Raw genomic sequence first — 25,340 nt, forward strand, 5'->3', positions numbered from 1 at the left:
AAATATACACTCATCTGAATTTGATGCCAACAACATGTTTCAAAAAAGATGTGACAAGAGCAACGAAATACTGAAACTTATGGAACACTCCTGTTTGGAACGTCCCACAGGTAAAGGGGGACAGTATCATGACTGGGTATTAAAGGGGCATCCTCAAAAGGCTTCAGCATGAATGGGGTGAAGTTCATTACTTAATGAAAAACTGCAAATACTCCAACAGTTTGACCATCTACAATCCATAATATCATGAAAAGACTCAGAGAATCCAGAGAAATCTCTGCATGTAAGGGACAAGACTGAAAACTAACACTGAATGTCTGTGACCTTTGACCCCTCAGGCAGCGCTGCATTAAAAACTGCATTAAAAACCCACATCATTGTATAAAGGATACTACATGGGCTCAGGAACACTTTGGAAAACCGTTGTCAGTAAACACAGTTTGTCTCTGCATCTACAAATGTAAGTTGAGACTCTACCATGCAAAGAGAAAGACATATATCAACAACATCCAGAAACACTGCAGACTTCTCTGGACCTGAGCTCATCTGAGATGGACTGACACAAAGTGGAAAAGTGTGCTGTGGTCTGACGAGTCCACATTTCAGACTGTTTTCACTAATCATGGACGTCGTGTCCTCCAGGCTAAAGAGGAAGAGGACCATCCAGATTGTTACCAGCACTAATTTCAACAGACAGAGGCTGTGATGGTGTGGATGGTGTGTCAGTGCCCATGGCATCATGGGTAACTGTCATATCTGTGAAGGCCATTAATGCTGAAAGGTTCATACAGGTTTTGGAGCAACATATGCTGCCATCCAGATGTCTTTTTCAGACGTCCCTGCTTTTTTCAGTGAGAAAACACCAAGACACATTGTGCATGTGTTCCAACAGTGTGTCTTCATAGTAAAAGAGTTCATGCTCCTGTCCTGTGTGTCCCTTTTTTGGAACATGTTGCAGGTATCAAATTCAGAATTAGTGTATATTTACAAAAAACAATAAAGTTTGAACATTATACATACAATATAATACATAAAATATCTTGTCTTTGTAGTGTATTCAATTAAATATAGGTTGAAAGGTTTTTTTCAAATCATTGCATTCAGTTTTTACTTATATTTTACATGTAAAAACAATGCAAAACACTGCTGGAGTTTCACAAGAAAACAGTGTTGCAGAATCTCCTGAACAATAGAAGTGATTGGTGATGGTTGGTTTTGGTGTTGACCATTTTTCAAACAGAAAAAAACAACAGAATAAAAACTTAAAATGCCTCCACACACTGTTTTCCTGTGAAACTCCAGCAGTGTTTTGAGGACTGAAAAACTAAACCTGACCTTCAATCAGTATGAGGGTGAGGAGATGATGACTGAACTTTCATTTTTTGGGAGAACTATCCCTTTAACTAGAAACAGAGTTGGAACTGTGTTTTTGTTGTCATAGTGATGTCAGTTAGATTTGGTTTGGTCAGAGCTGAGCGTCACATTACAGTTAGTAATGTTCTGACCTGTTGACTCGTGGCCTCTCCTCAGTTTCAACATCAAATCAGTGAAACAGTCTAATGTGTCCTCCTCCTGTCCGTCCTCCCTCCTCAGCAATCCAAGGACTGCTTGCGTCTGGATGAGACCATGCTGGTCAAACAGTTGCTGCCGGAAATCTGCCATTTCATCCACACGTACCGCGAGGGCCACCAGCATGCTGCTGAGCTGCGGGCCTCAGCCTCAGCCGTCCTCTTCTCTCTGAGCTGCAACAACTTCAACGCCGTCTTCAGCCGCATCTCCACCAGGTACGTCTCCTCAGAGCTGTCTCTGGGATCAACAGCAGCACACTGCATTCACTGGAAGTGTCCAGTAGACTCAAACTCAATTAACTGACTAGTTTGCAGAGATTTAAATGGGAACTGTTTGGGTTTCATGTATATTTTTAATTTCCTGCATTTAAAGCAGCAGAATTGTGTGTGTGTGTGTTTGTCTGTGTGTGTCTGTGTGTGTCTGTGTGTGTGTGTGTGTGTGTGTGTGTGTGTGTGTGTGTGTGTGTGTGTGTGTGTCTGTGTGTGTGTCTGTGTGTGTGTGTGTGTGTGTGTGTCTCCACAGGCTACAGGAGCTGACAGTGTGCTCAGAGGACAATGTGGATGTTCATGACATCGAGCTGATGCAGTACATCAACGTGGACTGCTCCAAGCTGAAGAGGCTGCTACAAGGTTAGCTTCTGATGTTCTTACAGATGCACACAGACAAAGTTCTGTATGTTGTTGGCTTAGAGAAACTTTGTCGACTACATATTCTTATTATTTCCCTCTTATTAATTTGACAAATGTAAAACCAAGTTATTCTTTTCTTTTTCATAAAACATGTTGTGCCAGTGTGTTGCAGGTCCAGTGTGTAGACTGCTCTGTGATCAAAGCTGAACAATTAGTTGAAATTTTATTGAAATCACAATGTTGCCTTCTGCAATTTTCAAATCACAGGAGGTGCGATATTTGTTCAAGTCATAATGTGTATCAAAATACCATTTTAAATGAAATATTGTGATGTAGCAGAGATTTCTACAGAGAAATCAAGAAAACACCTTTGTTTGGTAAATATCCTCGCAAAAATCACACCATCTGTTTTTCAGTGAAATGAACCGTAAATAAAAATATCATTCCCTCTAATATCACACATCAGCAATGTTAGAAACAGGCAAAGTAATAAAAATTAGGTATTTTTCAAAGACGATCAGCCCTATCTGTGAGTAGATAAATAATAGGTGTGAGAATAAATTGACCATAGAAGTCTGGAAGAGATCACTCATAAAATTCATGACTTAGTTGTTCTCTGTGAGTCGACTTAAATGTAACTAAATGTGTTAAATGGACAGATGATATCATCTGATATTGATCACAGACCCCTGAATTGAATAGAATCAAAATTGTATCATGGCAGATTTTATGATTCGATAAATATTGTATCATTGTCCAAAGAATTGATATAATATCGATCAATATAATAACTTATATTTAATGTTCGCTAAGAACAAACCTCTGTATGGATGACATTACATTGTGGGTATTGTGTTTGCACCTACCTAAGATCTAAACACAATGGGCTTCTGACTTAAGTGTGGAGGAATGTTCTTGCTGCACACACAAAATAAGTGTCCACGCAAGATTATCATCTGATTCATGAAGCGTGTGCAGCGGCCAGTTTTTCTCTTACCACTGTGTGCATATTAGTGAATCAGAATATTCTAAACTGAAAGGCTTGTGCTCGCTGTCTGCAATCTGCACGCTGCCACACCCACATTTCTCTATTTAAGGAAATATGTTTCCCTTGATAAGTATCATGGAATAAGTGGTGAAGTTGTTGTAACATCACATTCAGACAGAACCACTGTGAAACAATCAGGAAATAACATTTTATTTGTCTGATTCCCTGGCCTTTTCACCCCCTCTCCTCATCCAGTCTGTAACTCGGACACACAGCTGCGTTCTGCCTGAGGTGGAAGCCTGAAAAGACCTACTTTTGCGAGGTGTTTCCTCTGGAGTGATGATAGTGAAAAAAAAAATACTAATGGAATATATAGGGCTGGGTGAAGAAATGAGTCAGTGCTGCTTTAAGAGCCTCAGATATGAACTCCTGAGGTTGAACCAGTGTTTGTGATCTCTGTGTTAATTGTGTTTTTTTGCTGTGATGTGTGTTTTCTTGCAGAAACTGTGCTGAAGTTCAGAGCTCTGAAGAAGCCCGCCCAGCTCGCAGTCATCAACAGTTTAGAGAAGGTGCATCTTCCATTTCTGTCCCAAACTACATGACTACACATTTGACTGACTCTAGTGAGGCAGTGTCAAGTTCCAATTAGTTCACTGTTCGGTTCACTGTTCGGAAGTGTTTGAGTGCTGTCAGTTGACCTGTTCTTTATTAGACTGTTCAGTTGTGTTCATGTTCTTCTCATGCTGTTCTCTCTCTGCAGGCGTTTTGGAACTGGGTGGAGAATTACCCAGATGAGTTCACCATGCTCTACCAGCGACCACAGGCAGACATGGCAGGTATGAAACGATTCAGTCCAGCTTAGATTTGATTGGTTTCTTAGAGCAAAGATCCAGTCCGTTGTAAAAATCTCACATTCTGTCCGTGATTAGATTAAATAAAATGTGTTTTTCCAAACCAAACCAAACCGGGGCTCAGTAATCAGTCATGTATCAGGGTTTCTTAAAGGTGCTAGAAATCCTTGACAGTGTTTTTATGTTTTAATTTAATGTAGCATTTTCAAAGTTTTAAAAGAGCTGGATGAAGTGCTTGAAACTGCTTGAAACTATAGTTGCATTACTTTGACAACAGCTGAAATCAGAGACTTTGGACTTTTTTCTTAAAACATGACTCAAAACAATGAATCAATGAATTCATCCTGTTGCAATCTTCTCACCAGCCATTATTTTCACTCGTGATTAATCTGTCAACCATTTTCTCAATTAATCAGTTAGTTGTTTGGTCCATGAAATCTCCAAAAATGGTGAAAAACGTTGGCCACCATGTCCAACAAGACGTCCATGATTGTCCTGTTTTGTCCACAACTCAAAGATATTCAGTTTACTGTCAGAGAGGAGTAAAGAAACCAGAACATATTCACATTTCAGAAGCATTTTTCTTTAAAAAATTACTTACACCAACTAATCAGTTATTAGAATAGTTGGTGATTGATTTAATGATCGATTCACAACTGGGTAATTGTTGCAGCTCTAATAGGATGTCAAGCACAGTAACATCTGATGTAAACATTTTGAACATGTATATAAATATATCATTTATCACAGCTGTAGGGTTCTGGGAAAGCTCGAAAATGCTTGAGAAGTTCTTGAATTAAATGACAGAAAAGGTGGAGGAACTCTTTATGTACTTTGAGGCTTTAGTTGATAGATATTTTAAGTGAAGTTGCTGTCATTAACTGTGTGTATGTGTTGGTGTGTGTTCAGAAGCTGCAGAGAAGTTGTTTGACCTGGTCGACAGCTTTGCAGAGAGCGCCAAGAGGAAGGCAGCCGTGTGGCCGCTGCAGATCATCCTCCTCATCCTCTGTCCAGAGATCACACACACCATCTCCAAAGACACGGTGGAAGACAGCAAGGCCAACAAGGTGGGAGGAAAACAAGGCACACACACACACCCACACACATACACAGCAGAGTGTGACTTCAGCTCTCACACACCGTCTCCTGTCCCGTTGTGTCTGCAGAAACTGTTCTTGGACAGTTTGCGGAAAGCTTTAGCGGGCCAGGGTGGCAGTAAGCAGCTGATGGAGAGCGCCGCCATCGCCTGCGTCAAACTGTGCAAAGCCTCCACCTACATCAACTGGGAGGATCACTCAACCATCTTCCTCCTGGTCCAGTCCATCGTCATGGACCTCAAGGTCTGACCTGTTCCTCAGAGTTGACTTTTCTCGTTTTCTCTTCAGGCTTCCTTTTTTTTTTTTTTTTGGGTCTGTTTTGGCCACAGCAGCTAGAAAATGTAATGATCAAAAACTGAAAAATGTTGAATTTTCCACAGTTATGTTCCTTTTTCAGTTGGATCAAGTCTTTGCACTCAATGGAGGCAGAAAGCAGTGAAACCAAAAGATGGATTTATACACATGAAGGCTGACTGTTTCTACAGTTTTTCATTGACATATACAGGATGTCTGTTTGAAATTTGAAGGGCTGTGGTTAACCAAAGAAAATCTTGATTGGCTGAAATTCTGCCTACTTTTTATCCAATCAATTGGTCAATGAGGGAAAAATAATCTGCATGTTATCTCTAGATTAACTAAAGTGACTCTACCTGCAGCCTAAACGGTGCTAAGACACACAAAGTCTTACCAAGCAAATTAGTTCCTCAGTGTGACCACTTCTTTTTCACACAGTCATATTGTTCTTTAGGCGTGTTTGTCAAGTAAATTTACACACAGCAGCAACACAAACACTCACACCAGCAACAAGGGTAGAACCTGTAAAATAACAAAGCTAACACAGCTTGCACAGTAGCTTAAACTTTCACAAAAAGCAACATGAAAAAGCAGATAAGTTACTGGCATTGAACCTACGACTGTCCTTATTAAGTTGTGCTCAAATGAGGCTTAATATTCACACAGTTTCTCTTGACTGTCCTTCAATATTACAACATAAACCCTTGTACAGACTGAGATTTAGCAATCTTATAACTTTATGGCAGCCACACTGCTCAACATGGATGTAATAAACTGGGGTATGACATCAAGTTTAAGGTATATGTAGACCATCCAATGATGACATCTACTGAGTAGCAGGCTACAACACAAGTCAATAAAATGTCATCAGGGTGCATCATCTTGCATCACCACGCTTCATCAATCTGTGACATTGGTAGAGATACAACAAAGTGATGCTGATCAGGAAATGAGTCTTTGCAATAGTTGCATTTATACATCTGGAAAAAAGATAAGGGGGAGTTTGTTTTTAGCGCCAGCAAATATTACTTCTCTCGTCAGTGTCTCGCTGATTAATGCCTCATTTCATCCTGCATTTCTGTAAGTTGGTTAGTAAACGTAGGTCATGGCAGCAGTCACATTGTGAGATGGTTATCCTGAGTTTCTGACGCTATCAGACTTTTGTCCCAGGCTGTCTTTGGTTGCATTATGTTCATCTTTGAACCTCTCTCATGGTGTGATGTAGGACCACTGTTTTGGAGCCATGACCAGATATATCACCATGTTTAGTTGGCTTTAGTCTAACATCAGCCCAGCCTGTGGGAACAGTCACATTTGGAGCAACATGCTAATGTAAACTTCAATGGGGTGACATACAAAGTAAACACTAAAATAGCATAGAACGAGAGCAGATCAACCCATCGACCAGAAGGTGTCAACCTGAGATGTGCACGTGACCAAATTAAAAGCATACTTCACTTGTATTTGTGTCAGAAGAGCAGAGCAAAGTCAATGGAGATGTTTCTTACAGTGGAGACTTGGTGTTCCCTTCTCAGTGGGAAAAATCATGTGCACATGTTGACAATCATCCAAAAAAACATTGGAAAATATCGGCATGTCAGCTAGAATCTAATATTGTGCATCCATAGTGAGTAATTATAACAGTTCATACCATTACACCAACAAGGAGTGTAAACACTACTCCTGCACAGGGTTCGATTGAGGAGTTTTATAAGTGTAGATAATTTGAATAACTTGTAACAATAATAAGACAGAAGTTTAAAAGCAGAAATTGTTTTTACTTCCAGTGAACAGAGTTTCTCTGATTAATCACTGGTTATCTGAAGCAGTTGTAATTGGCTCCAATAATTCAGGTGAATGTTTCAATGACCAGTTCCTCCTCTCTTTGAATGTATTGTGACAGCTTGGAGTTTATTTCAGCAGAAATGTGCTTGTGAATGACCTGAAGTGACATGTGACCCTCCCTGTCCCTCCAGGCTCAGCTGTTCAACCCAGCCAAACCCTTCTGGAGGGGGACGGGTAGCCAGAACGCTGACGTGGAGCTCATGATGGACTGCTTCGTCTCCTGTTTCCGCATTAACCCTCACAACAACCAGCACTTTAAGGTGGACTGAAAACAAGTGATATTGTGTTGTTTAACACAGAGCAGACTGCACATACATGTACTTCTGTACATCAGCCTGTGGAGCTGATTCTCACCAATGTTTCCTGTTTGTCCTGAAGGTCTGTTTGGCCGCCTCCTCCCCCTCCACCTTTCACTTTGTCCTGGTCAACTCGTTGCACAGAATAATCACCAATGTAAGTGTGCAGAGCCTCTTCACACATTAGTGATGATAGAATAGTTTTACGTTACTTCAAATGTCACGTCTCATCCTGTGTCGTCTCCTCCCAGTCACATCTGGACTGGTGGCCGAAGATCGATGCAGTCTACTGCTACTCCAGCGAGCTTCGCTTCATGTTCTCAGACACCCTCAACCGGGTGATCCAAGGTGCCGGCACCCACGCTCCACTACGCATGACACCGGTGAGAGGACAATAACGTCGTACATGATTTCACCACACCAGTTCACGTCCTCAATCTGAAAATACGACTCTGCTGGCTGCATCTGGCAGTTGCGGTGTCACTGCAGTAGGTGTTTCACCAGCTGTTGCCTGGTGGAGACTCTACGGACTGACCTCTTGCAGAATTTATAATATTTTGAGATTTTTGAGATGGAAAATCTGTTTAAATCTGTTAATCAAAATGTTCCATTTTTTTAATTTCACAGTGTCGTCATAGTGAGCAGCCATTTAATTTTTTAAAGTGTCTCAGAGTTCTCATAATGCTAATCAAAATACAAATGTTGAAAGCATAATTCTTATTTAACTTTGATTTAGAAGGGCTACAGAGGTGACATGTTATAGTTGAGACATATTGAATGAATCTGTCAGAGTTGATGGAAAAATGGGACACATCTTTAAAGGGCCAACATTTTCATTAAAAACATCTATTTTAAAACAAAGATTATTATAATAGGACATTTCTTTACCTCTGTTATCAGCAGGTATTGTTAGTTTTAGATTTTGAAGACTTGAAACACATTTTTAAATTGTTTGAAGTTGTGAATTCTTGCCTGGGATAAGGCTGTTTTCTGGCACAGACCAAATTTAGAAATAAAAATTAAAGCAGAGCAATTTATTTGGTAGAACATGATTTAATCCAGTTCTAAACAGTGGTCGACTTACTAAAGTAACAGTTGAGATTAAGGAACATGGTGACCTACAGTCAAGTCCAGCAACAGACAGGAACGGTGTTTGTGTGTAAATGTGTGTGTAGAGGATGTTCATAGTGTTTAGTGACAGAGTGACATGGAGCCGACCACCTGCTGTGGCTGAATAACTGTAACTTAATATGACGAATGACATTTTTCAACACTGACAAGTAAAGTGTATGTAATGTACTGTAGATCTGTCACTCCTGGCTGGTACCCCATTATTATCTCAGGTCTGTATCAAGGCAAATAGTTTCCTCTCAGTGAATCCTAGATGCACAGTGAACTTAGTGACTACCAAAATAAGACTCATGTTGTAATAAATTATCCTTTAGTTGATGTTATTTAACAGGTAGATAGATGTCCTTTATTGTCAACAGAGGGAAGTACATCTTGCTCAGTTCAGTTCCAGTAATGTATGTTTTTATTTAAACGGATAACAGTGGAAGTCTATGGCACAGGTATTAGATATACGCACACTGCTTCAGAATCAGAAATACTTTTTGATCCTTGGGGGGGAAATTGCTGATGTCACAGGTGCTCCTGTTCAAGAGTGGAAAATATATATAAGCACAGAGAACTGTAAGAATAGTAAATAAGAAGTATATAAAAATATATACATACTACTGCAGTATATAAGAGATAATATAACAATAATAACAAATGAAGAAGTGTGTAAAGAAACGTGTCTGATCTACAATATATAACAGCAATATATGAATCTAAAACTGAAATATATGGAAAATAAACAATGACTAGAAATATGAGAATGGATGTAAATTCTATACAAAAATGTGTATTAAGCTAGATAGATATATAAGGGTGTAATAACAATGCTGTATCATTGTACGGTGAGTTATTGTAGAAGTTCAAGTCATTATTGTACAGAGTGGAGTTGTTAGTGTGATATGTTTAGTGCTCAAAAATACAGAATGTATATTGTGTAACATTTTCTTCATCAATCAGCATCTAAATCAAGTCAAACATCATCAGATTCTGCTCACACGTTCATTCAGAGTGTATCATTAACACCTTGGATTTGTCTGCTCCCAGTCAGCACACACTCTGGATGCTGTGATGTGGTGTGAAAGCAGCTTGCCTGACTTTAACCTCCGTGTTTTGTGTGTGTGTGTTTCCCTCCAGAGTCTGACATTCAAAGGGAAGATGACCACCAGCCTTAAATTCAAAGAGAAAGCCACAGAACTTGACACTCGAAGTTACAAGTGCCTCCTCCTCGCTCTGGTCAAACTCATCCACGCTGACCCTAAACTCATGTTGCATGTGAGTCGGCGGCAACACTCGTGTCAGCGTGACTCAGCAGATAAACACAGCAGAGACGTTTCTACACTGGCAGCTCTTCTTGCAGCTTCTGATGCTCCCGTACACATAAATACTTGACACATTCATGTCAAGTCATTCATTTTAACTGTATTTTGTAAGAATGGAATGACAAACTTTCTGAACTTGAACTTGCTCCTAACTCTGTGTGTGTGTGTGTTTGTGTGTTTGTGTGTGTGTGTTTGTGTGTGTTAGAACCCAGTGAAACAAGCTCCAGAGATGCAGAGCAGCACAGCAGAGCTCATCACCGGCCTGGTGCAGCTAGTGCCTCTAACCAACACTACCCAGCTCTCACAAGAAGCCATGGAGGTCAGAGTCTGAACACACCTCAACTACACAGCTCCACTGACATAATATCCAGTAATAATACAGATGACTTTTGAATATTTATTTACTTTGTTATGTCAGCAGACACTCTGAGAACTATAAGAAAATAAAAGACACAGAAATAAAGGTTTCACATATACATCTCTGAACTGAAGCTGCTGTTTTGTTTGCAGGACATGGGAGTCGCTGGTCTGCCGCTCCCTCATTAGTTCAGACCCAAACAATCATGTTAAAACACTGAAATCACACTGAAGTCAAACAATAACACCAACTCTACAACTTCTGTGACCTGTGAGCTAAAAAGACTTTATGTCTATGGTCTGGTGGTTGAGACGGCAGCTTCACTTCCTGTTGGAAATAGCTGTCTGATGACAAAGTAAAGCAGCGAACATGTTCTAAGTATAGTGAACACATTTTTTTTAGGTGGTCCTTATTGAAGTGGCTAAAATATGTTCTGCTGCTGTCGGTTTCTATGGTGGTCCTCACACAGCAGGACATCACTTAACGTCTGTGTTGGGACTCTATAGACGGCTAATGAGAAACTAAACTTTGGTATCATGTATGCGTTTTTTCAATTTCAAGTCTTCAGAGGCTTTACCTCACCATGTGTGCCTCTTGCACCGTGCAGAATCTGGTTATTTTGGGGGCGGATGTTTTTCCTCTGCAGCCATGTTGTGCTCTTGCTTTGGCCCATAATGCAACAAGTGTGTCATTAACTAAACAGTGATCAGTTGACCTGTTACACAGAGCAGCACTTTTTTAACAAGTTATTTTAAAGGTGGCATTTCTTAATGACTGTATGAATTCAAACACTGATGAAATAATGACAATAATAATAAAATATGACATAAACATTTCAATAAAAAATGTGTCCCAGAAAGTTTCACGCGTTCTGTCACTATAAATCCACCACTGATGCTCCTCATTATGGCAGAGGACAGCGGGACAATTAATAGAATTCAGACATGAAGAAGAGTCAACTAATTTTTTTGCTCACAAATCAGATGTTCAATCATCATTCAGGATGTTAAGAACACATTTGTGCCTTTTAAACTCCAGAAATGTAGTATCGCACTTCACACAAGTTAGTGGAGACATAAGAGACAGATAAGAAAAAGACAGAGGTGGAGATGTCCTGTCTGTCCTGTTTACTGTTTAGTTTGATTGAGCTCAACAGTGATTTATGGCCAAATGGAAGCGTATTTAAAAAACACAGCATGTAACATGAATTTGTTGTACTGATGCAGTTACAGCTGTGGAAATGGACATTATGATGAATCTGTCAAGAGTTCCTGTAAATATGGAGGAAGTGTTTGTGTTCACAGCAAACAGCAAATTAAAACAGAACAGATCATAAAACAGTAAGACTTCTTCGCAAAATATGTTGAACTTTAGTTAGAAAATAGGAAAAGGAAATAAATAAATAATAAAGGAAATGACTGCATACTTTATCTGTGTATTTGAGACAGTATATAAATAAAGTGTGAAACTTCAAGTCTAGATAGCAATCCACAATTCGTCCCTCAAGCAAGTTGCGATGTTGCAAATTCAACCAGTCACCGATAGTTCTGCACAACCTTGCAATTTTGTCCAATCACTGCAATTTCTTGCAGATTTGATCGTAGCAGTTTCCCATTCAAATGTCATACATGAACGTCTCAGTGAACAGGCTCGATTGTGTGTGTTTGTATTTTGCAGTGTTATTCTTTGTGGAACAAGTTTTTCATGAATTCTAAAAACAAAGGAATCACTTCACACATCTATTAAAAAAGACAGGTGCTTTGGAGAGAGAAGACCAAAAAATTGAAAAAGGCCCTCCAGCACACTGTCGAACTTGCAATATGTCGTTTATTTGCAACGTTTCCGTACTAGACCTTCATCAGACAAATGCAGTATGGCAACGTTGCAAATAAATGACATATTGCATGTTCAACAGTGTGCTGGAGTGCTTTTTCAATGAATATAAAAAAAAATAAAAAATCACACACTTTTTTTGGCAATCTCATGCTACCTCAACTTTTAACATTGCAAAAAGCACCTAAAATATCACAAACTGCATCACAATCTTTTCAGAGGGCTGCAGTGAAATGAACCATTTTAGACTGTAACAATCTCAAAAAACCCCTGCAAAGTCCTGTGACTGCATGATGTATTTTTTTTTTCTCCTGTAGAACCTCAACTTAGCACAATGCATTGTTTCTGTCTCCTCCTGGTTCTGTCTCTTCCTCTCCTGTCCTCTCCTGTCCTCTGCCCTGTCCGTTTCCAGGCTCTGTTAGTTCTGCACCAGCCAGAGACCATAGAGCTGTGGAACCCTGATGCTCCCATAGAGACGTTCTGGGACATCAGGTACTCAACCATCTTTTCATCTTTCCATAATCTGTCACTATGGTGGAGTAAGTCACTGCAACTGATTGAAATCGTCGCAAGTAGTGAAGCATAAAGCTTTTTTTGAGTGGTTTGATTTTGCAATAAGTTGGGCTGCAGCTGACAGTTACTTGTTCATACATTCATTTTTCAGTCCTTTTCCTGATTAGTCAGTCAGTGGTTTGGTCCATGTAATCATAACAGTAATCATAATCAGAATCATAAAATGGGTTTATGTGTTGATCAGTGTTTTCTGAAGTCCAAGATGACGTCCTCAAATGTCTTGTTTTGTCCACAACTCAGAGACATTCAGTTTACTGTCAGAGAGGAGGAAAGAAGATTTTTTTTCTCTTCTTAAATTAATAAACCAATTCTCTAAATAGTTGGTGTTTAATTTAATGGTTGATGAGTAATTTATTAATCGACTCATTTTTGCAGCTCTAGTAGGAAGAATTCATCTTCCAGTGTTAGAACCAAAACTAACAAATCTTCCTGATCCTTGTTTTTGGAAACATCTTGTTAAAGTTTACAAGATAATGGCCTCTTTTTGCATCTTTCTTCAGCTCACAGGTGCTCTTCCTCATCTGCCGCAAACTGATTGGCCAGCAAATGGTTAATGGGACAGAAGTGCTCAAGTGGTTGAGGGAGATCCTCATCTGCAGGAACAAGTTCCTGCTCAAGAACAAGGTACAGTTCTGTTCCTCGACCGTAGCAACAGGCTGCTTTGTCGGTCAGCAGGCGGAGATGGTGACACACAGTCCTGAGACTGAGTCAGTTAAACAAATTACAACAGTCCACTTTGGTCCAATTCTAATGTCCCTCAGGAATCCACCCATCACAGACTGTAGCTGAAGTCACCTGGACTGTTTAAGTGAGAGGAATGGTATAAACAGGAATGGGACACTTTGTGACATATCAAAGTGACACAAATACATGATGAAGAAGATAAAAGTATTCTTATAAATTATCTAAAAATCTAACCCTAACCAGAATTTTAGGTATTTAGAGAAAGAAACACTCCCAGTATCCCAGCAATAAAGCAGTTGCTGTATTACTGCAGTCAAGCAGAATCTGCAGCTCACACAAGCTTGCTGGGAGACAAATCAGGTTGCGGCTTATTTGAAAGCAGCCTCTCAGAGTCATTCATGGTATTTATCTGCTAATTTATCTGTTCCCAGGCTGGTCCAGCCTACAGTAGTTTTAAACTTTTGCTGGTTGTATTTCATATCTTTTTAGATGAGAATTGATATTTTTTATCCTGTGGAAAAAAAGATATATCACCCACAACCATCAGACCAATCAACTATTAGGCAGTATTTGATGACTACTAAAATGCAGTAATCATAAATGTGTTAGCATATAGAATAATTCAATTAATCAGATATTCAAGAGCGCTATCATCTGCAGATTTTTTTTTAATGCTTCCAGGGTTCCCTTGGTAACCCTGATGTTTAGCATCACAGCGCTAACACAGGCAAAGTCTTCAGAGATGCATAAATGGTTCAAAAAGTACATGAGACAGCAATCAGAGACTTGAAGACTTCACAGTGGGACAGCCCTGACCCCTCACAGACTCACTGGGAATGAGCCTCAAAGTCTGAGAGTCTGTGATGGTAGACATTTTCATTTTAATTTAGCCCAGTGTGACCAATGTAACAGTAACACAAATAATGAGAAAACCGTTAAAATTGAGCACAGTTTATTAGTTGATAATGTTAAACACTGTCTCAAAAACTCCTGTGTGTATTAAGAGAAATTTGAAGCCATTAATCACAGTCTACTGTTGCTAAACTGTATTTTAAATGCTGCAGGAATGTGTGTCACTTTGTGCCATGCAAAATGAACATCACACATTATCCTTCAAAACATGACAACAGCTCAGTAAATGCTTCTACTTGTCAGACTGAACAGGATCACTATGACATCATTCACCCAGAGCTGACACAGTGTGGCTAACGTTAGCAGTGCTAGCAGCAGCAGCAGCTTCCCTGCTTGCAGGTTAATGGACGTATCTGTGCTGAATGTGGTCACGTTACTCCAGCTGTGTGGTTACATACCTCTGTCACAGCCTACATTCAACCACATTTTCATTTTCTGCATCAACGTACTGACAGGCCGCACTGTTTATGAGCTGCTCTCTCCGACTTTGCTGATACCAACATCTGGGCCATCGGGGCATTTGCGCCGGGCGAGAGGGGCTGCTGTCTGCTGGAGCTGCAGCACTGGCTAGTGACAGGTGGCTGCATGACAGCTTCAAGGCAACAGTTAACTGGCTTTGTAAAATATTGATCAGTAGTTCAACTGAGTGAGGGGTGGGGTGACGTTAAATCGTGTAGTCAGCTAACCACACACATCCCTCGTGGATGTTTGGCCAATGACAGAGTCAGATTTTTGTTGGTTTAGTGTGTGTGTCACCCTGTCTGTGTGTAAACTGTATGTTTGCTCCTCCATTGTTCCAGGAGTGTGCCACTATGGGTGGAGGCATCCCCATCTGCCGGCAGGCGCAGACGAAGCTGGAGGTGTGTCTCTACATGTTCCTGTGGAGTCCGGACACCGAGGCGGTGCTGGTGGCCATGTCGTGTTTCCGCCACCTCTGTGAGGAGGCTGATATCCGCAGCGCCGCTGACGAGGTGCCCGTCCAGACCATCCTGCCCAACTACGCCACATTCAGTGAACTGGCCTCCGTCAGCAACATGATGGGAACAGGTCTGTACTGTTAGTCCCACCCTCTTCAGTAAACTCTCACATCCTGAATACTACAGGTTAACTCAGTCTTCAGCACTGTACCGCATCGCCTGACATACAGACAGTATGAGGGTTACTTTAGAAATCTATTCTGATACAGTTACTAATTATCTGTTAAAAATGTAGTCCTCTTGACTTTGACCAATCACAGGATGGTAACATAGTTGATTGTTTGGTCTCAGTCAAAAACATCTAGCATTTGACAACCAGGGAATAAAACTCAGAATCAGCTATCTTTCTCCAGAATCACTTACTGCACCTCTAATGAGATGGTCATGTTGTCTTTTCCACCTGAGGGGGATCGGTTGTTGAGCAGGCAGTGTAGAACAGCCTCAGCCTGGTTAACTGTGATGTTTAAGTGCTGCTGGATATTCATATCAGTGACTGTGCAACAGACATTTGAGAGGCTGTTTAAAAACAGAATAACTGCAGCCACAGACAGGACCAAACATCTGGCTGCGGCTGCTTGGATCGCAGCTGCATCTGCATCTCATCTACTGCTGGAGAATGTTTAGCTGCTCTGACGGAGCCTGTGAAGTACCAAACTAATTGTTAACAGCCGTAACATTCCTCATATCTGTGAGCTCACTTCCTCTTCCCACCGCAGCTCGATGTGATCTGAGGGAGCAGATAAGCTGCGCGAGCTGTCTTGTATAAAATGGCTGCTGCAACCTCCAGCAGCGGGTCACTGTTCAAACTGCAGGGAGGCCAAAGACAGAGACTTCAAACACCCAGGGAAGGAGCAGGAAAGAACAAACTCTGCTGGAAGGACATCAAACTATCATGACATCTTTTCTGGTGACAGATGACAGAAACAATAGACGACCCCTGGAAAGGGCTTGTCTGCAGTTAACATGAACCCTGAGCTCTAGAGGGCCCCACAGTAGAGCTGCGAGACTCTCCAATTAAACATTTTATTGCTTTTTCAATATTTAAGCACACAATACAAATTTACAAAATCATATATACATATAAATAAATAGAGAAAAGTCATGAAAAAAATGGAACATGCACATTCCTCATGATGGAGTAACACAGGCTGTTATACAACATTACACCTCTTACTTATCAAGCATAAAATGACATGATACACAGAGAACAGGGATGGGACTTATGGACATTATTTGTCATGGTGTTGCTCTTTACCTGTCATTTCCAAAGAGAGGTCCCATATCTTTTGTGAAAGCCTTGGAACAGCTTTGGCAGTCACTTTAAAAATGTAGTGCAATACAGTTTGTACTTACATGTCAAAAACATAATCCAAGTATCACAATATTGAAGCATTGTAACTTGATTACTTTCTGTTGTTTTGAGATTAGCTCGATATAAAATATGGTGATCATTGTTTAGCCTGATATAGTGTTTTTATGGAAGCTACTAACGATTATTTTCATCATCGATTAATAATTTTCTCAGTTACTCGATTAGTTGTTTGGTCCATGAATTGTCAGAAAATGGTGAAAAATCAAGATGACGTCCTCAAATGTCTTGTTTCGAGTTTGGACATTTTTTCTCAAAAATGACTTTGAAAAATGAAAGTGATCAGTAGATGCATTTAATAGTTAATAATAGATTAATCTTTGCAGCTCTAAGTGTTTATTTTGGTTGTTAGTTGTATTAGTTTGTCCACCTGGTCCTCCTTTGTTTTGTGTAATTAAAGACAAAAATGTTGAACTTTCCACCCAGTGAAGCATTTTTTCACTAGAGGTCATGATAATGAATTGTCAGCTGTGTGTGCGCTGTGCATGGTAGGATATTGTTTTTATAATCCCCATTTTTACTACATGTGTCTGATAACGTCTTTTTTGTGACTGTCATGGAATACAGTTACTTTTTTTGGTTTACAGATTACATAATCCTGTTATGTAATCTGTTACTCCCCAAACCTGCATTCTAGCTATTATTAATTCTGTGAATAGGTTGTTCAAAGGAAGCTGTCTTCACAAGTTCATCTCTCCGCTCATTTTCTCTTTTGACTTCCAGTCAGTTAGTTCGTCTCACCCAAGAAGACACTTGACCTCCAGTGGCAAGATGTCCCATAAACAAAATGTTGGTGTCTCAGTTAACTCTATTTCAGTTTGTTGTTAAAACATCTGACAGCAGCTGACCACAAATCGTGCACCATGGCACATTCATATAGTATGTGGGCTAGCATACTCCTTTCTTTGTTGCATTTCCAACAACTTTCGTCCTCCCCAGCCCCAGCCGTCACACTTCTGATGGAGTCCAGTACTTCTGATGGATTATTCAGAATGAAATTAAACGTGTCTGCATGTGGATTTCCATGTCTGTGCTGCTTTCCTCCAAGCTCTCTCAGGAATAGATGCTTAGGGCTGCCTTATTCTTGCTAAAATGTGGATCACGATTTTCTCCCTAACAACTGAGATCACGATTCTCTCACACAACTGTTTTTTTTTTTGTTTGTTTGTTTGTTTGTTTGTTTGTTTTACAGTCCAAATTGATTTTGGTTGGGTTGGTACATGACAACTCTACACAGACAAAAATAAAAATACAGTGGCAAAAGGATGATAGAGATCTGTGCAAGAGGGGGCAACACACCAGCTGCAATCTCCTCACAACACAGTCAAAACTGAATAAATAAACAAATAAAATTAAGAAGAAAAAAAATAATCATCAATAGAAGTAAAAAAAAATAGGCAAGGCAAGACAAAACAATGATCACAATTCAGAGCCCCCAGACAGTGGAGAATAATTCCAAAACTCCCCCCAGGTTGTCTGATACAGACAATAAAATTGAAGTATAAAGTATGGTGCATTGTTAAATCTGTCTAAACGGTTTTGTTTCCTTCCTCTGGACCTTTGCAGAAATTCTCCACTTGTTTTACTTGTCAGTTTCCGTAACCAGCGTGGTTGTGTTTCTGTTCTCCACAGGCCGGTCCACACTGCAGAAGAGGGTGATGGCCTTACTGAGGAGGATAGAGCACCCCACACTAGGAAACACAGAGGTAACGTTCACTTCAAATTCCACTTCTTTCTTTAAATGACTCAACCTCATCGATCACTCTTAGATCACATTCACATGGTGTCAATGTTCACCTTTTTACAGATAGAACAACAGAAGAAACACACTTTTTTTTAATAAACATGAGTAGAATGAAGACAAGTGTAAAAGATTTCTGTGAAAAAACTCTACTTCTAAACTTAAAAAAGACGTTTTAATTTACCAACCCATGGCAAGTAGTATAATTTAAAGTGAGTTGCAGAGTCTTTGAGATGTCTGTCTTCTCTCCAGTATAGTGGGACTAAATGGCACTCAGCCTGTGGTGCTCAAAGAATCAAAAAAGATACATTTTACCTTTACCTTGTTGTGAGCAGTTTCATGTAGGAGCTTCTTTGTTGCTACAGTAGAATCTCCTGGAACTACTTTCTTTCTACTAGAAAGAAAAGTAGTAGAAAGAAAGTAGCAACAAAGTCTGTGAAACCAGGTAATCATTCCTGAGAGACACTGGTGTTAAATTTTTCAAATGTATTTTTTGAGTGCTACTTAGTTCCATTCTATTGGAGAGAAGGCAGACATCTCTACAGCTGAATGTATCGAGATGAACAGAACTATTACATATATTTTTGATTTGGGGGTGAACTGTCCCCTTAAACTAATGGACCTCCATTTCTGTGTCGTCGGGTTGGCAGTGTTTTCTTCCTCAGTTTTCTCTCACCTCTGTTTGTGCTCCATGGTTAACATACAGTTTATTGTTCCACCTTCAGGCTTGGGAGGACACATATGGTAAATGGGAGCAGGCCACCAAACAGATTCTCAGCTTCCCCAAGAACAAGGCAGATGATGGGCAGGTAAGACTGACAGACAAGATCTGTCCTCTATGAACTTCTTTGACTGATGGAGTCATGATCAAATGTGATATTGCAGACAGCACTGGACAGTATCCAGTGAGAGAGCTCAGGAAACCAGAGGCAGGGTGTGGTGGGAGGAAGAGAGGCAGCAGACACACACACACACACACACACACACACACACACACAGTGATGTTAATGTTTTAGGAGTCATGAAGAATGAAAAGGAGCTGGAGGGATGTAGTGAGACATAACAACATGCCAAGCTGCTTTAAAAGATGTCATTTACATGATATTTTTAACCTGAATGTTTACTGTATTTAGATTTTAAGAAAGTCATGTTTAGTGAGACAGCTGCTAAGTTGGCAACAATTTGATGCCTTTTTTTAAAACTGAGTCTTGCTGGTGTTCAGTGTCTCTGTGTCCCCCTGCAGCAGGAGTGGATCAACATGACGGGCTTCCTGTGTGCTCTGGGCGGCGTGTGTCTCCAGCAACGCAGCACCCCCGGCCCAGCCACCTACAGCCCCCCTATGGGCCCCATGAGCGAGCGCAAGCACTCCATGATCTCCATGGGCCCCTGCGACGCGTCCAACCCCGTAGCCTCTGCCTCCTCCTGCTCCTCGTCGGCCTCCAGCGAGACGCCCGTCAGCCGCTTCCTGGACCGGCTGCTGGGCCTGCTGGTGTGCGGCCATGACAGGGTCGGCCTCCACGTCCGCAACAACGTCAAAGACCTGCTGGGGCTGGAGCTCAGCCCCGCCCTCTACCCCATGCTCTTCAACAAGCTGAGGAACAGCATCGGCAAGTTCTTCGACACGCAGGGGCCGGTGAGTAGCACTGTGGAACATGAACAGTCGTCTACACTCACGGTTTGGCTTGTAAGTGTGTGTTAGTACAGGGAGAGTAGTAGTAAGGAAAACTATGACAAAATATGGTCATCACCAAATGTTTTTCACCAACGAGATGATGATGAGATGGTACAGACCAGAACAGTGTTTCCCAAACTTTTTTTTCTGGGGACCTGCTTTTTAAAAACGACAAACCATCACGACCCAATCCGAGACAATTCAAGGCAACTCATTGTAACCGTTTTTTCACTTTTGAATCAAACTCAAATTTTGAAATTATTTTAAAAAGTTGACTTTGATGAGATAAAAAATGGATTAAAAACATTATCTACAGTGAGCTATGAAGCTGATTAGTCATTATTTGGGTAATTAACATTCATTTTTATTAGTAACATCATTCACTTTAACTTGAACAAGTTTACTCAATAATGTTTTAGAAGATGAGTAAATTATCTCAAGTATAAGACAAGTAAATGATCTCAACAAAACATTATTAGTTGGTAAAACTTTTTTAAAGAGTGTGAGTTGGGCTCAGTATTAAAAAAATCTATTGAAGTAAGCTGCCTTGAAATTTTGAGTTTTCTCAACTTTTTCATCTTTACAGTATGAAACATTTTAGCCTCCTTCATAAATGAGACGAAATAATTAAAAAGAATGAACATTTCAAATGGTTTGTAAAAGATGAACTGCAGATATTAATCTTAAATTTTGCAGAAACATGACTCCTGTCCAGTCCCAATCCCATTACTGAATGAAAAAAGAATTCCCAGTCCTGTGTCTCTCAAGATTCCTGAAAAATATCAGCCTTTAGTACAGACGTCATTAAACACCAGCTGTGACTTCATCAACATGCAGTATTATTGACAAAAAATGACTAAAATGGAGATTAAAAAATATAAACTTTACTAAAACCTCTCAATTTTGTTGACAAAAAGAGCAGACACAATGATAAGATAGATCTTTATTAAGGAAAATCTTGTGCCAGATTCCTCCAGAATAACAGTAACAGAACGTTAAAGTAAGTGAAATATAAAATATACATTTTAAAAGGAGTAAATGCAAAGAAAGTGTGCCCAATAAAAAACAATAGAAGTAAGATAAGTTTAGTACAAAAGTAACTAAACAGACAAAGTAAAGATGGCAGTTACAGTGAAAGTGATATAAAGTTATATTGCACCAGGTAATGAATGTAAAAATACACATGATATTGGATGATACATGATAATAAGGAGTAATAGTGATAGTAGTATTGCAAAGTGTATTAAAACATGACATTAAATGTAATAGAAAAAAAGGGAGACAGAATATTATATATTATCATAGATTATAGGTTTTTTCAGGATTCAGAGTAACTTAAGATCAGATATTTTATACAGAGGTTTAAGTCAACAATGACAACAGAAGAGCTTGGGAGAAAGAAACAAGGTGATATTAGAGCTGGGTCACTGAGGGTATATTTGTTATAATGGTTGAGAACAAAAAACATACATGACTTTATCAGAAGGAAGTGTGAGGCAATAAATGTGGTGAGAACCACAAGAGACAAGTTAAAGTTGTCTCCACAGAGAGACTGAGGAAGATTAACAAAAAAGATGTATTAAGTCACCTAGTAAGGTGGTGGTGTTACATGATGTAGGCTGTGCTGTGAATCATTGGGTTTTTCATCAGCTAATGATAAGACCAAATCTTATGAGAAACAAGTTAAACTAACATGAAAAAAAAAGTTTTGGTTTGACTATATTGACTGAAAATGTTCAATTTAATCTGATGACTAAAATATTCAGCAATTGTCATTGGTTAAAACTAGAGAAAAATAGTTAATAGGTTTTCGAATAAAATGCCCTGAAATTACTTTTCATAAACTAAAACTTGACTCAAAGAACAGGATAAGGTTGATAAATATAATCAGAACTTAGAGGACATTACACATAGGATTGAAACTAAATTTTTAAAAAAGCTGACAAAAGAATAATAATTTTCTGTAAAGGACTGGTGTAAAAATGGAATTTATTAGTGTGGTAAATTCAGGACATTGTTGGTGGACAAATATTAACCCACATCTGTCTTTATTGATTCAGTATTGGAGCAGTTTTCCAAACCTAATACAAATCTTAGGGTTTCTTGAACTGTGCCTTCTGCTGCTTCATATCAACATTTCAGGCTCTGTTTATTTGCTCAATTTGTTATTCTTTATAATGTCAGTTTGTGTGTTAGTTGAATTAATCTTTAAATCAGTTATTTACTCTGATTTGTCATCAGGACATCATGTGATAAATATCAAGAAATAAAACTAAGCTTAATGAACCTGCTGTATGTTTGTAACATTCAGGGTGTTTGATGGGTGTGTTAGGATGTCTGTGGTGCCTCAGTTATGTTTCTCTGTGAAGTGAACTCTGCGTCTCCTGTTTGCAGGTTCCCATCAACGAGACTAACACGCAGTTTGTGGAGCAGACCATCGCCATCATGAAGAACCTGTTGGATAACCACACAGAGGGCAGCTCCGAGCACCTGGGACAGGCCAGCATCGAGACCATGATGCTCAACCTGGTCAGGTCAGTGCTCCTGCTCTGTCCACTGCTCATTCAGCCTCTGTGCATCCTATTAAACAATCAAATCAATTCAGCGTGCTTTGTGGGCATGAATATTTTATAAACAATATTGCTGAAGTGTTAGTGATACAATAAAAGAACACACTTCATAAAAAAATATGATTTGTTAAATAAAAGAAGATAAATATGTCAAGAAAAAGCACAAAAATGTTCAAACCAGTAGAGAAGCAGTCATAAGCATCATAACAAAATTAAATGTTAGAATTCTCCTGATTTCTGTTGTGGTGATTTGGAGACACCCTGTGGTGACTGCTGGGACTCACACCTTGGCAGATAGATGTTTTCAGCCTCTCAAATATGGACACACACACACACACACACACACATAAACAGACAAAGTGATCACAGGGATTAAAATAGTCTTACTATGTCCCTTTTCTTTATTTCCTATGTCTAAGGCATCACTCTAAGTCTTGCCAGAAGTCTGATTAATATGATTGAAATGATGAATAAATGATTGCCAAATACTGCAAGATAGCCAGTGGAAAATGCAGTAGCATTTAGTGAATCTATATTTGTCATATCCTTTTGAATTGTTAGAATACAAAAGAAAAGAATAAACATTATATTTTAATGAAAAAAAAAAAGATCTAAAACTCATCAAGCAGCAGAATGTGGAGCATATGGAGCTCATATGGGCACCAAACACAATCACAATCAGAGTTTAAAATACTAGTGACAAACAGAAATAAAAACTTTAAAAGATCAAATATCTTAGGTTTTGAAGTGAAATGCTTATTAACTAAAGTAAAATATTTCCTCTAAGTGTTTTTGGTTGGTAAAGCTTGTGGAGAACTCGTGAATTCACTGACTCACACAGTGAAATAAATTTTAATCATATTGTGAGGTGTAGTGTTCTGAGGTATGTCGACCTTTGGTTCTCCGTCCTTCAGGTACGTGCGCATCCTGGGCAACGTGGTCCACGCCATCCAGATCAAAACCAAGCTGTGCCAGCTGGTGGAGGTGATGATGGAGAGGCGAGATGACCTGTCCTTCTGCCAGGAGATGAAGTTCAGGTCAGTGATATGCACACACATCTCTGCAGGTCAGTGACAGAGCCACACCAACTATCTGTGCCACGTTTTTACGTCGGTGTGTTTACTGGACCTTTAAAACTGAATTTGGTTAATAAATATGTTCTGATCCTGGCCAAACTATGAGGATGTGATGACAAACCTTGAACCTGGCTGAAGTGTAAGTTTTCCTCTACTTGTCCTTCAGACACTAAAGCCCCTTTGCACTGGACAAAAAAACCAACGAACACCCGCTAATGTCTGGCTTTTTTCTTCAGTTGGAAAGAGTACAATCAGCATTCAGTCCTGGGTCAAACAACCCTGCAGTAGTCACGAGTATTTACCATCTCCACCTCTGATTGGCAGTGATGTTAACACAACACCTGGGTGGACACGCTATTTTCATCCCTTTTCAGCAGAGGCAGTGAAGGCCTGTTGCCTCCGTTGCTCCTTTTTCATCCTCATGTGCTGCTTGACCCAGTTTGACTCGGTGCTGTGGCCCCTCACAGCAGAGTTTGCAGCTGCATGAAGGTGTGTGTTTACTGAGGAAGTGCTCATCTTAAATCAACCGGCAGAATGGTGTATGATGTTACTTCCTGGAAATCCTTAACAATAAAACTCAGTAGTTATTTTGGTATCTAAAAGCTTTTTTTTTTTTATGAAGCATTGTGTTGTGTTTTCATCAGCAGTAAATCAATATGACAATCATGAAACAGTAAAATAAGGCAGATAGCTGATGGTACAAACAGTGACACAGACAAGAAACTAAACTAAACTTCAGTTCATCTTCAAAGTACTGAGAGCTGAATGCAGACACTTTTAAAATCCTGTTTCTTTCTCTCTCACATGAGTTGAGTCTCAGCTCTCCAGCACACACCAGAAAAAAACAGAAAGACAAACAGGTCTACTGACAATGTGAAAAGGGTCAATCTCCTGTTTTTAGTGGATTTACCACATTTCAAAAACTTGCACATCTGTGCTAATTTTAGTGTAAAAACAATACAATTTATTTCCACCTGCTGGAAGGTTTCACTCATGCTATTGTCGTCCTTTGTTGTGTGTGTGTGTAGGAACAAGATGGTGGAGTACCTGACTGACTGGGTGATGGGAACCTCCAACCAAGCTGCTGATGATGACATCAAATGTCTGACTAGGTGCAGCTTCTCACATGTGTTCAACTCAACTAATCTGCTGTAAGATACTGAGGGAGCTCTGTACTCACTGCTGTCTCCTTCATCTGTATGTGTGTGTGTGCGCGCGTGTGTGCGTGCAGGGACCTGGACCAGGCCAGTATGGAGGCAGTGGTGTCTCTGTTAGCTGGTCTTCCTCTGCAGCCGGAGGAGGGAGACGGAGTAGAACTGATGGAGGCCAAATCTCAGCTCTTCCTCAAGTAAGAACACAGCTGCACTTGACTTAAACAAACATGCACTAAAGTTTGATGGACACTGTATGTGACTGTTAGAAGTAACTTGTTACTTTGCAGAGTTACTTACTGAGACAGGTAACTTATGGATACTTTGGATACTTACTGGATATTTTGTTTCCTAAAGTAAAAAAAACCCTTTGCAATTATTTTTGTATGTTGGTTACATTATACTATAGCTGACTGT

The 25,340-nt window shown here is 39.8% G+C and overlaps 1 protein-coding gene across 1 annotated transcript in view; it reads left to right on the forward strand.

Annotated features, from left to right (window-relative positions):
• The window catches only part of nf1a (neurofibromin 1a), a 115,111-nt gene that overhangs the window by 14,495 nt on the left and 75,276 nt on the right, over positions 1-25,340 (forward strand). Inside the window, exons 4-24 of the mRNA XM_084716775.1 lie at positions 1,594-1,784; positions 2,092-2,198; positions 3,688-3,755; positions 3,947-4,022; positions 4,947-5,104; positions 5,204-5,377; positions 7,405-7,533; positions 7,652-7,726; positions 7,821-7,952; positions 9,823-9,960; positions 10,213-10,326; positions 12,611-12,690; positions 13,272-13,395; positions 15,168-15,414; positions 18,346-18,419; positions 19,180-19,263; positions 19,698-20,087; positions 22,521-22,660; positions 23,611-23,733; positions 24,801-24,884; positions 25,004-25,120. Coding sequence (XP_084572901.1) covers positions 1,594-1,784; positions 2,092-2,198; positions 3,688-3,755; positions 3,947-4,022; positions 4,947-5,104; positions 5,204-5,377; positions 7,405-7,533; positions 7,652-7,726; positions 7,821-7,952; positions 9,823-9,960; positions 10,213-10,326; positions 12,611-12,690; positions 13,272-13,395; positions 15,168-15,414; positions 18,346-18,419; positions 19,180-19,263; positions 19,698-20,087; positions 22,521-22,660; positions 23,611-23,733; positions 24,801-24,884; positions 25,004-25,120 — 2,825 coding nt within the window. The remainder of the gene's footprint in view (positions 1-1,593; positions 1,785-2,091; positions 2,199-3,687; positions 3,756-3,946; positions 4,023-4,946; positions 5,105-5,203; positions 5,378-7,404; positions 7,534-7,651; positions 7,727-7,820; positions 7,953-9,822; positions 9,961-10,212; positions 10,327-12,610; positions 12,691-13,271; positions 13,396-15,167; positions 15,415-18,345; positions 18,420-19,179; positions 19,264-19,697; positions 20,088-22,520; positions 22,661-23,610; positions 23,734-24,800; positions 24,885-25,003; positions 25,121-25,340) is intronic.

Source organism: Lutjanus erythropterus, chromosome 4 (genome assembly GCF_056507025.1).
Source record: "Lutjanus erythropterus isolate fLutEry1 chromosome 4, fLutEry1.hap2, whole genome shotgun sequence".
NCBI classification, from domain to species: Eukaryota; Metazoa; Chordata; class Actinopteri; order Lutjaniformes; family Lutjanidae; genus Lutjanus; species Lutjanus erythropterus.